At 53.5% G+C, this 15,957-nt stretch overlaps 1 protein-coding gene across 1 annotated transcript in view; it reads left to right on the forward strand.

Moving 5' to 3' along the window:
- ORC3 (origin recognition complex subunit 3) overlaps positions 1 to 15,957 on the forward strand; it is a 308,070-nt gene that overhangs the window by 31,220 nt on the left and 260,893 nt on the right. Inside the window, exon 3 of the mRNA XM_078648189.1 lies at positions 15,401 to 15,501. Within this exon, the coding sequence (XP_078504315.1) occupies positions 15,401 to 15,501 (101 nt within the window). The remainder of the gene's footprint in view (positions 1 to 15,400; positions 15,502 to 15,957) is intronic.

The raw sequence follows: 15,957 nt of genomic DNA on the forward strand, positions 1-15,957 counted from the left end.
GAACAGTGCTCTCAGTCCTGGCTCCAGTAGTGTGCATGATCTTTCGGAGGCAGACCTGCCGGTGGTGACTCCCCAAACAGCAGACGGAATCCTTAGCTGAAAGGGTTCGGTGGACTCTGGACACGTCTGTGAGGTACTGGGCTGTGGGCTGCGGCTGCCTCTGGGTGGCGACATAGGGATGCCTCCTGGGACTTGACTCTGCGATATGGGGGGGGCTGAGCCGAGGAGGTCCTTCTGCATAGCCCAGAGGGGAGGTGAGGGGGGGGTGCGGGGGGCTTCGGACCTGTCTGGGTCGGCGCCCTGGCCACTCCAGCCCTCTTCCGATGAGATACACTTTCTTTGCTAGAGTTTGGATGGGATTTCCAAGGTGGTTGTCTGTCCTGGGGTGTGGGAGTTGGGGAAGTTTAGTTGATCAGGTTGGGGGGGGAGGGGGATGGGTCCTGGGCGTGCCGGGGGGGTTGCTGAGAGAGTGGATAAAGCACAATGGGATCTACAATGGGACCCGACTTAGGATACAAATGTCTCACGTGGAATGTAAGAGGGATGCATACCATGCATAGACGTCACAAAATTCACGCCTATTTAGTTAGACGAGGCATTCATTTCGCCTTCCTCCAGGAAACACACATATTAGCTAAGGAGAGGAAGGCACTGCAACGGAGGTGGAGGGGGCAGGTCTACCACACCGGTTACTCTGCATATGCTAGGGGGGGTGGCCATATGGATAAGGGCAGGGGTACCATTCCAATGCACACAGCAACTAATAGACCCGGAGGGGAGGTATGTCATGGTGCGAGGCAAACTGGATGGGAGGGATCTGACACTGGGTTGTCTGTATGCCCCGAATGTTGAACAACCTGCCTTTTTCTCATTACTGTCCAACAAGCTGGCCCCGTTCTTGATGGGACCAATGCTCCTTGGAGGGGATTTCAATAGTTTGACTGACACTGCACTGGACAGATCGCACCCCCCCTACCGAATGCACCGGCTAGCAAACTGGCGCTTGCGCGTTCTGCCTGGCAATGCCGATGGGACTTGGTCGACTCCTGGAGAGCGAACCACCCGTCGGATAGGGACTACTCTTTTTTTTCCGCCCTTCATGACTTACACGTCCGCATAGATGCCTTCCTGTGCTCCCAGGACGTGCATGCAGAGGTGCGCCACAGTGAGTATCTGACGCGCACGATCTCTGATCATAACCCGCTTCTTGTGCACCTGCGCTGGTCGCAGCGTCGCCCACGAATCCCCGCCTGGAAGCTGCGCCCAGAGGCGCTAGATGATCAGGCCTTCCGAACCACAATAGCCTCGAATATCGAGGAGTACTTTCAGATCAATGCGGGCACCGCGGGTTCGGCAGCAATTGAATGGGACGCCTTCAAATCGTGGTGCGGGGACAGTGTATAGCGACGGCGTCGGGAGTTAGGAGGACATTACTGGCGGACGTTACGCGGGAGGACGAGAAACTACGGGTACTGGAGAGAGCAAGACCTGAGCGACCGGACATTCACGAGGCCCTACTCGAGGCGCGGGAGCTGGTAGCGGCGACGGTGGAGCGTCTCCGGTGCTTCGACTACAAGACCTATCTCACACGCGCGCACTCGGAGCGTGATAAAACGGGGGCCCTTTTGGCCTGGCTGGCCAACCCTGCTCGTCGGAGCTCGGTCATCCTTGAACTCAGAGATCACCCGGGGGTGGCACAATTTGATCAGCAGGGGATCAATGAGATATTCCACGACTACTACACGGAGCTCTATCGCAGCCGGGTCCTACCATCAGTGGGCGACTTCCAGGAATTCCTGGAGGGTCTAGACTTGCCGGAGCTGGTGGCGGAAGACGCGAAGCTACTCGGGAGTAAAATAGAGGAGAGGGAGGTGAGAGTTGCCATTAAGAGCATGGCACGGAACAAGACACCGGGCTCTGACGGGCTCCCCACGGAGTTCTATCTCGCCTACGTCGACCTCCTGGCGCCCCGACTGACATGGCTGTACAATGAGGCGAAACGGTTGGGCGGCCTTCCGGTAACCACTAGCGAAGCACTTATCGTCCCATTACTAAAACCGGGCAAGCAGCCATGGGACAGAGCGGCGTATCCCCCACTGTCCATGCTCAATCAAGACTATAAAATACTGAGTAAAATCTTAGCGTCGCGCTTGCTCCCCCATATGTCCACGTTGATCCACGCGGACCAATCAGGCTTCATCCCGACCCGCAACACAGCGCTCAATATAAGAAGGCTCCTACATGTCTTGGAGGCTGACACCTATGACGGGGATGAAGCGGTGGTGTTCGCAGTTGACATGGAGAAGGCCTTTGACAGCCTGGAATGGCCGTACCTTTTCCATGTCATGCGCGCAATGGGACTAGGCGAGGACTTCATAGACTGGACTACACTGCTCTACCGGAATGCAACGGCGAGGGTCCGAACTGGTAGAATTATCTCGGAAATGTGGGTGGTGGGCAGGGGTACCCGTCAGGGGTGCCCTCTCTCCCCCCTGTTGTTCGCCATAGCGGTCGAACCCCTTGCGACGCGAGCCCGACTGGGGCAGGCATATCAGGGGTTGGATGTCTATGGACAGGTGCACCACATTGCATTGTATGCTGATGACCTGCTGATGTTCCTGGCGAACTCGGCTGCCTCTCTGTGAGGAGCTAAGTCACTACTAAAGTCATTGAGCAGGGTGTCCGGCCTCCGGGTGAACTGGACGAAGTCGTACCTGTTCCCGGCCCGCCCACATAGAATGTGTCCACAGTCCACGGACGAGGTGGCATGGGAGGAGAGGAGTCTGCGCTACCTCGGTACCTCGATCTTCCACGATAAGGCGGACATCCTTGAGGGCAATATTGGATCGGCGATCAGGCTAACTAAGGCGAACTTCGACTTCTGGAGCACGCTCCCATTATCACTAATGGGGAGGGTGGCACTCCTTAAGATGGTGACCCTGCTGAGACTGCTCTATTTCTTCAGGACACTCCCGATCTGGATCCCGGTGAGCTACTTCCGCCGACTGCGGTCGATGGTGATTGGCTTCCTGTGGGGGGCGGGCAGGCGCAGGGTGGCGCACAATACACTTCTCCGCCCTAGAACAGAAGGAGGGCTAGCGGTGCCAGATTACGAACTATACTACCTGGCGTCTCAGCTACAATGGCTGACACAGTGGGTCGCGAGAGCTAGGAGAGAGGAGGATGGGTCAGGGGAGCCGGCGGGACCGGTCCAGGTGTTATCCCGGATTGTTCTGAGACTCCAGATGGGGGATTTCCACCTCACTCGGGAATTTGCGACGGCCAGGAAATGTTGGAACAGATATCTCAGGAGGGGCCGTATTGCAGTCCCATACGCTCCTGAGATCCCGCTCCGGCTGTGCGGGGTGCTTCCGCATGGGGGCTCATGGCACCGATTGGAGAACTGGGACCTGCTGGGACTGAAGTCAATGGGAGACCTTTATGAGGATGGTGTACTACTGCCTTTTGACCTTCTGAGAGATCGCTTTGACCTGCCGGGGGGGGGGACTTCCTCCTTCATGCGGCACTGACAACAGCAATCCGCAAGCACTGGAAAACGGGCATGACAGAACCGCCACTGTCTTTAGGGTGCCAATACGTGGTGATGATGGCAGGGACGGTCAAAGCTGTCACGTGCCTGTATAGGCGCCTGATCTCGGAGGTTATATCCCCGCTGCTGTCCCTGAAAGCAAAATGGGAGGCTGACCTGAGGACGGAGATCCCTGATGAGGCATGGTCTAGCATAGTGGAACGGGCCCGGAATGGGACGCGCAACGCTAGGTTTCAGCTGGTGCACTTCTATGTCCTGCATAGGGCATACCTGACTCCTGACAAACTGCATAAATATTTCCCGACCCATCCAGCGACCTGCCCGAGGTGCCCAGAGGACTTGGCTGACTTCCAACACATGTTCTGGTCCTGTCCGGAGTTAAGTCCCTTCTGGCAGGAGGTAGTGGATTGCCTGAGGGAGGTTACGGAGAGGGACTTGCAACTTACCATGGCACACTGCATCCTACATTGGTTCCCACACACATCAAAGAACAAAATCACTAGCAAGTTTCTGGATCTGGGCCTGCTTTTAGCGAAACGTACCATAACATCCCAATGGAAAGCTAGTAGGGGCCCCACTGTAGAAAGGTGGAAGAATGAACTTAAAAGATGGGCCCGGTGTGAGGGGGAGCTCCGGCTGCAGGCTGCACTTCGAGCGGGCACTGACACTGCTCTAGAGAAGGCCAGGGCATGGGAAAAAATGGTCTTTGACCTCACACTTGTAGACCTGGATGATGAAGACACCCCCGCGCCTAGTCCTGAACCGGCGGCGTCGCCACCTAGGGTAGCGCTCGCCTAGCCTCCCTCCCTTGTTTCCTTACTTCCTACGTGATGACTGACAATTTTTGTGGATTCCTCCTGCTAGTATGATTAAGGTCTGGTTTGATCGGGGTGGATGCAAGCTCGCACTGGTGGAACTCTGGCACGCCTGGGTGGGGTGGGGGGTGAGGAGGGGGGCGGAGGGGGTAGGACTGGGGGAGGGGGGTTGGTAGGGTTGGGCGGATAAGGGGTTGTTTAGAGAGGGAGGGGAGGGACTAGTTGAGTTGTTCAACAATTGTGGAAATGCGGGGGGTGGGAGGGTTGAAAAGCAGCACTGCAATTTTCTGGACTACTGGCTGTCACTGCACCATGCTGTCTTCACCAGATCATAACTTTCTCCATTCCTGAATTGCGCCGCTCGACCCCTGGGTGTGAGCTAAATGGCTGTGTGACTGGTGAATTGGAAATTCCTAGATAGGACAGACAACGATTGAAATGACATATGTGACCTGCTTGTACAATTTATTTTGCTGCAATAAAAAGATATGTACAAAAAATGACATTTCCTGACAGTTGGCAGCTTATGTGCAATACAGAAGGCCTCAGTTCATTATGGTGACAAGCAAATGATGATAGTTATAGGCTTGATTGGTTCGCTGGGAAAAGTTATGTCAGATGCCAATTGGTCTGATCTATTTATTATGAAAAGTTACGGCAATGGTAGTAGGCCTGACTTACTTATTGTGAAATGTATTTATTAAAGCCAATAGACCTTTAATGCCTGTTACATGGAATCTTGCATATTAAGCTAGTAAGGAAGAGTTTTGATGTTGGTTACTTTCTCGGCTAAACCCATTAGGGTAGAAGATGATTACTGTGGTAATCGTTGATGGAGCTTGAGGCTGTCTGCCAGTCCCTTGTATAAAAAAGAATAATAATTAAACCTATATAATATACACATGCATAGAGTCTTTTGGTCCACCCTTGTCCGTCTGTTTCAGTGCCATTCTCCTTCTACTTCTCCCCATGACAATATACTGCATGAAGCAATTATTAGCCCATATCCGCTATTGGTTGTATTGCCCTGTGAGTAATGGATGGCATTTGGCCTGATCAGATGAGCACAACCACCTAAAAATGAGTGTGCTATGTTAGGCTGGTGTCAGTCCTTTAGTTTTAATTTTTTTTGTTTACATAGTCTCCCTTTAATTTTTTTTGTTCTCTCTCCTTTTATTTTTAATTTTTTTACTTCTTGCGGCTCTCCATACAGTCCTACCGAGCTGATCGCTTGACCCTAGTTTCACATGCTGTGTGCTGCATCCTGTTCCGCCACTATTTGTTTATTGGATGGCTATCTCGGGAGAGCATAGTGTATCATTGTTTTACCTTTTCAAGATGGCCACCTTGTTTAGAAATATTGTGTTGGGCAGCTTGCTTTAGTATGACAGAGATGCACTATACACTTATTAGTATTCGAAGATAGCTCCTCAGTGCGATGTGTAGTGACCGGCTACCTTGAAATGGTATTGTGCATAGTGTAGCTTTGTTTTTTACTGCTCCAAGATGGTCAACACATTGCTTCTAGTGTGGCAGCTACCTTGGAACTTTAAAATAATGATACACTGTGTACAATACAATTACAAGATGTCCAACCACTATGTTTAATTTTATATTTGTATTGCATGCATATGCCCACCAGGTTTAGTTGGCAATATGTTTTCTTTTTTCTTCTTTTAAATTTACTTTTTAGATATTTTAGATACTTGTGGAAATTTGTGTCTGTTTTATTGCTGATTACTAAGTGGATACAGGGAAGATTGAGTCTGTGGGTTGATGAATGGTTGAATAAGTGCAAGAATGAATAACGGTGTATGCATGGTGACTTATTGAGTGCTAAGCTCATCAGTGACCGAAAAAACACTTTAAGATATAAGTCAGGGCTATTGACATTGTCAATGTTAAAAAGTTCGTTATAATGTTTTGGAAACTATGGGGGCGTGGCTTGAGCGCCGAGGGAAATGGCGGCGTGAGCCCGGAGCTCCGCGCCTCTTCCCCACAAGACTCCTGACAAAAGGGCCGGGAAGCCCGTGTGTGCCCCGGCGCCGATTACCGAACCGGCGGTGCCTGCTCGGACGAGATCTGGGCTGCCGACGGCGTCGCAGAACTGAGAACGACCGCCGATCGCGGCGGCCCCTGGAGCGGAGGGGAGGACGGCGCCGAGCAAGATGGCTGCCTCGGCGGAATCCTGAAAGGCGGAGGGCTGCCAGAGGAACCCACTGCCGGCGTGCATGGGGAGGGCGCGATCGCCGGCAGCAACGGACCCCCCAAGGCAAGGATTGCTCCTTAGGGCCCGGCTGCGGTACGCGGTGTAATCGGAGTGGGCGGGGACGGCCGCCCGGGTCCGCTCCTGCGGGCGAGGCTTCCTGGCGAACTCCTGGCCGGGAGAACGAGCACCGGAGCTCCACCCAAGCCCCAGACGCCGGCCGATTCAGCAGGTGAGCGGGGGCCGCCCTGAGAGGGGGTCCGAAGGGAACGGTGCGCGGAGCTGTGCATCCTGGGCCCCCCTCCCCCCTCGCCCCCACAGCAGTGGCCCGTGCAGCATATGGGGGCATGAGGAAGGACCCCGAGGGACATTGAAGGGGCTTTGGCGGCGCCCAGCATCCCGCGCCGCCCCAGGGGGGAGTGCACGTTGCCCCACAGCATCCGGGGGGTCGGACAGCACGACGGACGCCTACTCTGGGGCGCTGTGCTTGAGCAGCGGGACCCCATAGCGCACAGGGGTGGACCACGTGGCCGGGGCCCGAGGACAACAGGCAGGCGAAGACAGCGGAAGCGGCGAGGCCGGCCACGATGGGGAAACCAAGGGCCAGAGTGGAGGAGGCGGCAACGTCGGAGGTGGTGGAGGGGGCCCCCGCTGAGCAGACTGACCTGCAGCGATTGCAGGACCGGATACTGGAAGCCATAACGGCCACCAGGGATGCGCTCCACAACGACATAGCGCAGGTGGCGTCGGGGTTGGGCCTACTCCGGGCGGACCATGACAAACTAAGAGACAGAGTCAAGGAGGCTGAAGTGGTGCTCGAGGTCATGGCGCCGGCTCACAAGGCGATGGAGAGTAAGCTGACGGAGGCCCTGGACCGCATAAGCACCCTGGAAAGGCGAGCGGAGGATGCGGAAAATAGGAACCGCCGCAGCAACGTGCGGATCGTCGGTGTGCCGGAGACGGAGGGGACGGGGGACATGATTGCCTACATGGAGGAATGGCTGAAATCGGTGGTGGCGCCGGAAGGGCTTTCGCCGTTCTTCACTCTGGAACGGGCCCACAGGGTCCCCTCAGGACCGCCCAAGCCTGGGCTCCCACCCAGACCGATCATAGCCAAGTTGCTACACCACAAGGACAGAGATCTGCTCCTGCGGAAGGCTCGTGAGGACGGCCCCTTCCAGATTGCAAACAGTAGAGTGACACTTTTTCCGGACTTTACCTTCGAAACGCAGAAACAACGAGCTTCCTTCCTCACGATCAAGAGGGAACTGCGGAATGAAGGGATTGCCTACTCCTTGCTCTTCCCAGCCAGGCTACGAGTGGTAGTGGACGACAAGGCGATCTTCTTTGCGACTTCAGCGGAAGCCTGGGACTGGTGGGAGACATACAAGGCCGGGACTGACGGCGCGAGGGTGAGAGAAGAGCGAGAGAAAGAGCGGGAGCGCTCGCCCAAACGGCTGCGGAAATCGAGGAGACTACGGAAACGGGGGCGAGGGAAGCTAGGCCCATCGGCCTCTCAGACTGACGCGGAACGGCAGGCGGCGCTGCTGGAGGTGGTGAAGCTTGGTCGGGCAGTGGGTCCCGGATCTAGGGGGGCCACGGACTCGGATACTCATGTCTCGGCCTCTGGATCGGAGTCGGACCTATCGGAGATTCACCGCAAGGAGGGGCCGCTGGTGACGCCGCAGACGGCGGACGAGATCCACAATGTTTGAACTACTGTCGTTGCAGTATGGGTAATGATTGGGGAACTGTGAGGGGGGACCATTGCCTATACACATAGTGGGGGCCGGGGCACGCAGCGGGGCTCAGGGCAGAGGGGCCATGAGGAACCGGGGAGGGAGGGTGGAGATGGGCATCGCGGCCTCCCTCTGGGCAAGGCCGTGCTCCGTAGGCCCTTAAGGCACCCACAGCTACGGCTGTGTAGTTGAGACCTGGGTCTTCAGGTGCGGGAGTTTGGATGGGGACTGGTATTTCGATATTGGGGCCTGTTCTGGGGGAGGGGGGGGTTCCACAGTTGGGGACTGTTTGCCTTTTTTTGCAGTTGTTGACCCTGGGTGTACCATGGGTAGGGATGTTGGGGAGTTTTGTTGTTTTCAGAGGGGGCACCATCACCGCCGAAGGACTGGACACGGAGGGAGTGTTTCGACCGGATTACTGGGATAATGGCTAATGTAAACGGATTGACCTGTATCACCTGGAATGTCCGGGGCCTACACACTATGCAGCGCAGACACAAAATACATGCCTATTTAGTACGGAGGGGAGTGCACATCGCATTGCTACAGGAGACGCATCTCACACGGCAGGAGGGGGAGGCGTTGCAAAGGAGATGGCGGGGGCAGGTTTATCACACTAGCTATTCGGCCTATGCGCGAGGAGTGCTCATTTGGATTAGGGCAGGCACGCCTTTTCACCTCACACGCCAATGGGTTGACCAGGAAGGGAGGTATGTGGTGGTGGAGGGGAAACTTGAAGGTAGGGATATAGTATTAGCTAGCATTTATGCCCCAAACTCGGACCAGCTGGCTTTCCTCGCGACGCTGTCAGGGACGCTGGCCCACTCCCTTGCAGGCCCGGTCCTGCTGGGGGGTGACTTTAACTCCATTGCCGACCCCTTGCTGGACAGGTCTCACCCCCCCCTTCGTGACTCCCCGGTTTACAGGCTCTCTAGAGGTCGGCGGGACTGGCAGGAGAGCTGGGAACTTATAGACGTCTGGAGAGGGCAACACCCGACTGACCGGGATTATTCATTTTTCTCCGGGCTCCATGACTTGCATGTCCGTTTGGACACCATACTTTGCTCCCGGGAGGTGCTGCCATACGTCACTGACTCTGAGTACCTGACGAGAACAATCTCGGATCATAATCCGCTCCTGATCCGGTTGGCGTGGACGGCGAGGAAGCCCAGGGTTCCGCTCTGGAGACTGCGGCCTGAGACGCTGGAGGACCCCCTTTTCGGGGCGGCCCTAGCGGAAGGAGTGACCTCGTATTTCACGGAGAACGAAGGGACGGCGACCTCAAGGGCGGCGGAGTGGGACGCTTTCAAGGTAGTGGTGAGGGGTATCTGTATCAGGGATTATGTAGGCGTGCGGAAGGTACTGCTGGGCGATTTGGCTGCGGCGGACGCTAGGCTGCGGGAGGCGGAGAGGAGGCGGCCCGGACACCCGGACCTCCAGGAGTCTCTCTGTTTGGCCAGGGAGTCGGTGGCCGTTGAAGTAGAGAGGCTCCGAGCCTTTGACTACAAGCGCTATGTGCTGCGCTCCCATGTTGACGGCGATAAAGCGGGTACCCTCCTAGCGTGGCTCTCGAACCCCACCAGACGATGCGCTCCCATACTCCAACTGCGGGATGTGTCGGGCGTGCTTCAGCAAACTCAGCTGGGCATAGTCGACGCCTTCCAGAAATATTACGAGGGCCTGTACAAGAGTGCCCGGGGAAGCAGGACGGAACTGGTGGGACCCTTCCTGGCTGATCTGCCCCTACGCCAGATAGAGGCTGAGCAAGCGAAGGACTTGGGGTCGGACGTTGATGTGGGGGAGATACGATCGGCGGTGCGGCGCATGGCGAGGAACAAATCGCCGGGGATAGACGGACTCCCCATAGAGTTCTATAACAAACATCTGGATGTACTGGCACCGCGACTCCTGACTGTCTATAAGGAGGCTAAGGCGTCGGGACGGCTACCACAGTCGATGAGGGAGGCGTTAGTGGTCCCACTGCTGAAGCCCGGCAGGGAGAGTGCTGACCCTGCGTCCTATAGACCGCTCTCTATGCTCACCGCAGACTATAAAATCCTGAGTTCCATTCTAGCGGCGAGGCTCCTGCCTCACATGGCGGGGCTTGTGCACGACGACCAGAACGGTTTTATACCGAACCGTAACACCACGATCAATATCAGGAGGCTCATCCGGCTTCTGGACGGGCTGATCGACGGGGCAGGGACGGAACTGGTCCTCTCGGTTGATATTGAAAAGGCCTTCGACAGCCTCGAGTGGGATTACCTCTATGCTGTCATGGAGCGCTTTGGTTTGGGAGCTGGTTATATCCATTGGACGAAGGTCCTATACGCGGAAGCAATTGCAAGGGTGAGGGTGGGACCGGCGGTATCCCTCAGATACTCGGTGGAGCGGGGCACTCGTCAGGGCTGCTCCCTGTCACCGCTTCTCTTTGCACTGGCTATTGAGCCGCTGGCGGCTGCGGCCCGAACGGGGCGGCACACCCGCGGAGTGCGGGCCCGAGACGGTCAGCATTTCATCTCGCTGTATGCCGATGACTTATTACTGTTCCTCTGCGACGGGGGTGAGGACTTACGGAGAGCGGAAGCTCTACTGGAAAGCTTCGGAGAGATGTCGGGCCTGCGGGTTAACTGGCCCAAGACGAGTTTGTTCCCACTACTGGGGGGCACTGCCCAGCCACAACATCAGTCGGAGGCGACCTGGAACCCTACCTGCATGAAATACCTGGGGGTCCATATTTACCATAGGCCGGAGGACTTGCTTGAGGGCAACCTGGGACGATGCGTACGTGGACTGAGGGGCTGTATGTCCTTCTGGTCCACGTTACCACTATCAGTAGCGGGCCGGATTTCCCTCCTGAAGATGGTTGCCTTGCCGAGATTACTGTATTATTTCCGGACGCTCCCAATCTGGATACCTGGCTCCTTCTTTAAGCTCCTTAAATCTCAAATCACGTCGTTCATTTGGGGAGCGGGACGATGCAGAGTAGCGCTGGCCACGCTCTCTCGCCCGAAGGATGAGGGGGGTTTGGCAGTGCCAGACTTTGAGCTATATTACCTAGCGGCACAATTGCAAGTCTTCACGCAGGAAGTAGCGAGAGTATTTCGGGGCCCAGAGGACGAAAACTCGCGGGGGACGCCCAGGCACGTCCTGGCGTATATAACCCTCCAACAACGGCTGGACGGTCGGGATTTATCGCTGGAACAGCGCACGTACCGTCACTGCTGGAACCGGACCCAGAAGAGAGCGGGTACCCAGCGCCCATACGCGCCTGAGATACCACTGGACATGTTAACGGCCTTACCGCATGGCGGCGACTGGTCGCAACTACAGGAGTGGGAGGAGGCGGGGATACAGGTAGTAGGGGACCTTTTTGAGAATGGCGCACTGCTCCCGTTCCAGGAGCTAATCGACCGCTTCGGTATCCCGAGAGGGGGATTTCTGCTGCATGCAGGAGTCACCAGGGCGATGCACGCCCACTGGGGCACGGGACTTGTGGAGCCCGGGACGGCAGCGGCGTGCCAGTACACCATGATGGCGGCGGGCACGATTAAGGCGGTTACATGCCTATATGGTCGGATGCTTAGGGAGAATATCCCTCCTCTCACATCCCTAAAAACGAAATGGGAGGCGGAACTGAATAGGGACATACCGGACACGACGTGGGCACAGCTTGTCCGTAGGGCACGCAACAGCACGAGAAACGCCAGGTTCCAGCTGATCCACTACTATGTGTTGCATAGGGCATACATGACCCCAGGTAGAATCAGGCGGTATTTTGGCGATGACACGGCAGCCTGCCCCCGGTGCCCGGAGGAGGGGGCTGAGTTAGTACACATGCTGTGGGCATGCCCGGCCCTACGAGATTATTGGCAGGAAGTGGGGGAGATGCTGAATGAGGTGACGGGAAGATCCATAGAGTACGGACCGGCGGAATGTCTTTTGCACTGGTTTCCCCATACCCCCAAAAATAAGCTCACGAGTAAGTTTATCGACATGGGACTGATGGTGGCTAAGAGGGAGATCACTAAGAACTGGAAGGCGAGGATGGGGCCTACTCCACGGAGATGGCGGCAGGAGTTCCTAAAGTGGGCCACGGCTGACAGCACACACAGATACCAAATTGCGCGCAGGACCCCTAGCCAGGCTGCGGCTGACACTGCGTCCGCATGGGAAGTGATGGTGCAGGAACTCAGGGATAGCGAAGCTGATGCAGAGGAGGAGACTCCCGAGGGGGAGGGGGACGGAGAAGGCGAGCTGAGGCCCTAGGAGCAGCAGGAATGTAGGGAGACCGAAGTCAGCAACCCAAAGATGGTACCAGCGTAGTCTTAGGCGGGTGATGGTGTACGGGTGGGGGTGGGGGGGGGGGGGGAGTTCTAGGTTGGCGCAGGGAAGGGGAGTTGGGGATCAGCGCGTAGGTTAGTAGGGCCATAAAAGTAGTCATACACTTCATCCGTACACTAACCGCTCCTCTGTATTGAACGTCAGGCATGGGTGAGCAGAGGCTTCAACGCCGCCCGGCCCCCGGGTTGTGGGCTGAACGGCTGTGTACTGGTTGACGGGATGTATTCTATATCTGCTAAAACTTATGATGCTACCTCTATGTGTGTATTGACCTGTACAGGTATGCCTACAATAAAAATTGTTTTAAAAAAAAAATAATAATAATGTTTTGGAAACTATTGTACCTGAAAATGGCTTAGTGTTTTTTAGGTGGGCGGGCTGCCAAGCTGGAGTGGTGACAGAGCCCCCTCAGAAGCACATGCACCCCCCTGATATATTTTAAATTCCATGCTACCTAAGACACACAGACTGGCACAGACTGGAATGTGGACAATCTGCAGGAATAAATATTGTGGGTTTGTACTTGCATACCACAATATACATTTTCACTTTTTTGTCTCTACAGAGAATATTTTTCCATGTGGAATGATCCTACTCTCGAAATCTCCCTCTAATTTGATGGTCTTACCTTCCCTGTCCCATCCTAGGCACTCGGTTACCTGTGTCTTTTGCAGGAATAGTTTTGTGCATGTTTTCCGAGTGGAAAACACTATGCAAAAAGTTTTATTTATGTTCACAAACATAAAGCACAATCTTAAAATTGTGGGCATTACCCACACTTTACGTGACCACTCTTTATATTCCCATAAAACCCCTTTCTGTCCCCAGCCTTAACCTTAGTACAGTTGACAATCTATTAGTTCACAGCTTGACAGCAGCACAACAGTCTATCTGAGGGTGTAAAAGTCCACACGTTGCGTGGAGCAGAATGAGTGTATTTGCACTAGCAGCTTACCTTTTTAGGCATGAGAGTTAAACTTTAGTGCACAGGAAAGGGGTGAATCTGGTGCATTGCCATAAAACCCTACACTTCGCAATGTGAGCGACATGACAATAGAGTTCTGGTAAGTGCAAACTTGTAAACGAGTATATTTTCAATTCACCCCAACACATCCCACTGTTTGTAATTGAAAAAGCTGTTCTTTGTGTTTTTCCAATCTGCGAAATGCATTTTATATAAATTGGAATAATAAGGATAGAGTTAAGATTAGGGTGAGGGGTGGGTGTTAAGGATATGATAAGGGTAAAGGCTACTAATAAAATGTGGGCAGTGGTCAAGGTTTGTGTGAAGGTTAACCTCCGTCTTGGTTTAAGGTCACAATTATGCAGCGGCTGCTTCTCCACTATGGCGGACGAGCGTCGACCCCCCCCCCCCCCCCCCCCCCCGCGGAAAGATCAATTTATTATCATTTTTCTTTCCCTGCTCGAGCCAGCCAAGTCTGGGCGGGGCCCTGATGACAGCAGGGAAGGAGAAGTGCAGCACTGATTGTGCACATGGCAATTTGGCTGGCCGTCTTAGCCCGGCCAAACCATCATGCGCACTTAGCTTTGGCTGTTTCTCCAACCTGGCTGTGCAACACAGCTGGGTTGGAGGAACAGCCAGACTCCCAGTTACTGTCTGAGTAGCAAACCAAACCTCTCAGACCAATCCAATCCTGGCGCTGCTCTCATACTATTGAGAGCAGTGCCGGGATTGGGTGGGGGCCTGTGCTGGTGTCCCAGGGACTGCTGGGATACCATAAGGAGAGAAGAGGAGCACCGAGGCTGACGGCAGCGTTGGCGACAGAACAGGTAAGTAGTGTTTTATTGTTGTTTTTTAAAATTATTATTTCCCTAATCCATCCCATCCCCCACAACCCACTTGAGTTTCGTGGCGGCCGCCACTGCAATTATGGTTATGGTTTGTATAGAATCTAGGGAGGGTCGAGGAATTATTGGGGCCAGGTTAACAATTGCTGCAGAGCCCGAGATTTGTATCAGAGTTAGGGTTATGTAATAGTCAGGAAAATTGTTATCGAGTATCGCAGTAAGATTTGGGTGAGGTTTAGGAACATGCATGTGTTAGTGTTAGGTTAAGGAGTTGTTAGGAATAAATGTAAGATTAAGGGAAGGTTTAGGTTTTTTGATAGTTTTGGAAAGTGTGTTAAAACAATCTACAAAAATCATTTTGAAAGAAAGTTACCTATTGAAAATCTACACTGTTGTTAAATGTAAAGGTTTTTCTCCCAATAGTTTGCGGTTGAAATATCCGTTTTAATAGAGTTTGATACATTGTGATTTAACTTTTTTTTTTAATTGAAAACATTGTTTCTATGAATGGTGTTTTTATGAAATGTGCTGCAGTGAAATAATCATGAACCCACAAAAGACCTGTTGTGTGTTTTCCAGAATGCTTTCACTGCTCATCCTGTGATTGTTTCTGTTTCCCACCAATGCTTGTGTTTTTGTGTTTTTTACTCGATTGTTGTCAGTGGAGTCTTCTAGTGTTTTTTGTTTGACCCTTCTCCACAGTGGTTTGAGTAACATTTATTTTGTCTCCGCTGCATCAACCAGCTATCCCTGAGCACACTGGTAGTGATTGGCTTGGTACTTGCTCCCACATCCTGGAAGCAAATTAGTGAGACCTAGAAAAAGCTATCGCACCAGTTGCTGGAATATTGCTTGATTAGTGTAAAGGATTCTATTCATGTCTAAAAAGTAATGGAAAGATAAATGTTTCCTGTTTGTTTGATATTTTGTTTGGAAGCTGATTACTTTAACAAGAGCCAGGATACAGATTCAGAGGACAGCAGGATACGATTTGAAGCCTACCAAGGACTATGGCACCGGATGAAAAAAGAAACCGAGGTAAGAGTTGTTGTGACTCAATATGAACAGTTTTACAGTATGTTTTCTGTGTAGTTAACATTAAAGGGAGTTCAAATGGAGGAAAGCGTAAGTAAAGTCAGGAAGTAGAGATTACAGTCACAAAACAGCACAGGGTCATGTAAAATAGCACGAGTGAGCCGTAGGTTATGACATTTTTCTCCTATAGTGTTATGCTTCTTTCATTGATGAGTGAAACTTCAAGAGTATGAGAATGAAACGGAGCTTAGTAGAGCACCAAATAGAAACTTAGGCCATTCATTCTGCCTGTTGATCGCAGCCCTGCTATCAGTGATAGATGGTGAAGGAAGTACTCCTCAGTAACAAACAGTGAAGTGCAGGCTTCAGCGAAGGCATCCTTTACCACTTGGGAACAGTCATTAATCTTCATAAAAGGCATTTTCCCCCTTCCAGATTGTGAGGACTGCCATCTGACCA

The sequence above is a fragment of the Lissotriton helveticus genome, chromosome 6, assembly GCF_964261635.1.
Source record: "Lissotriton helveticus chromosome 6, aLisHel1.1, whole genome shotgun sequence".
Classification (NCBI taxonomy): Eukaryota; Metazoa; Chordata; class Amphibia; order Caudata; family Salamandridae; genus Lissotriton; species Lissotriton helveticus.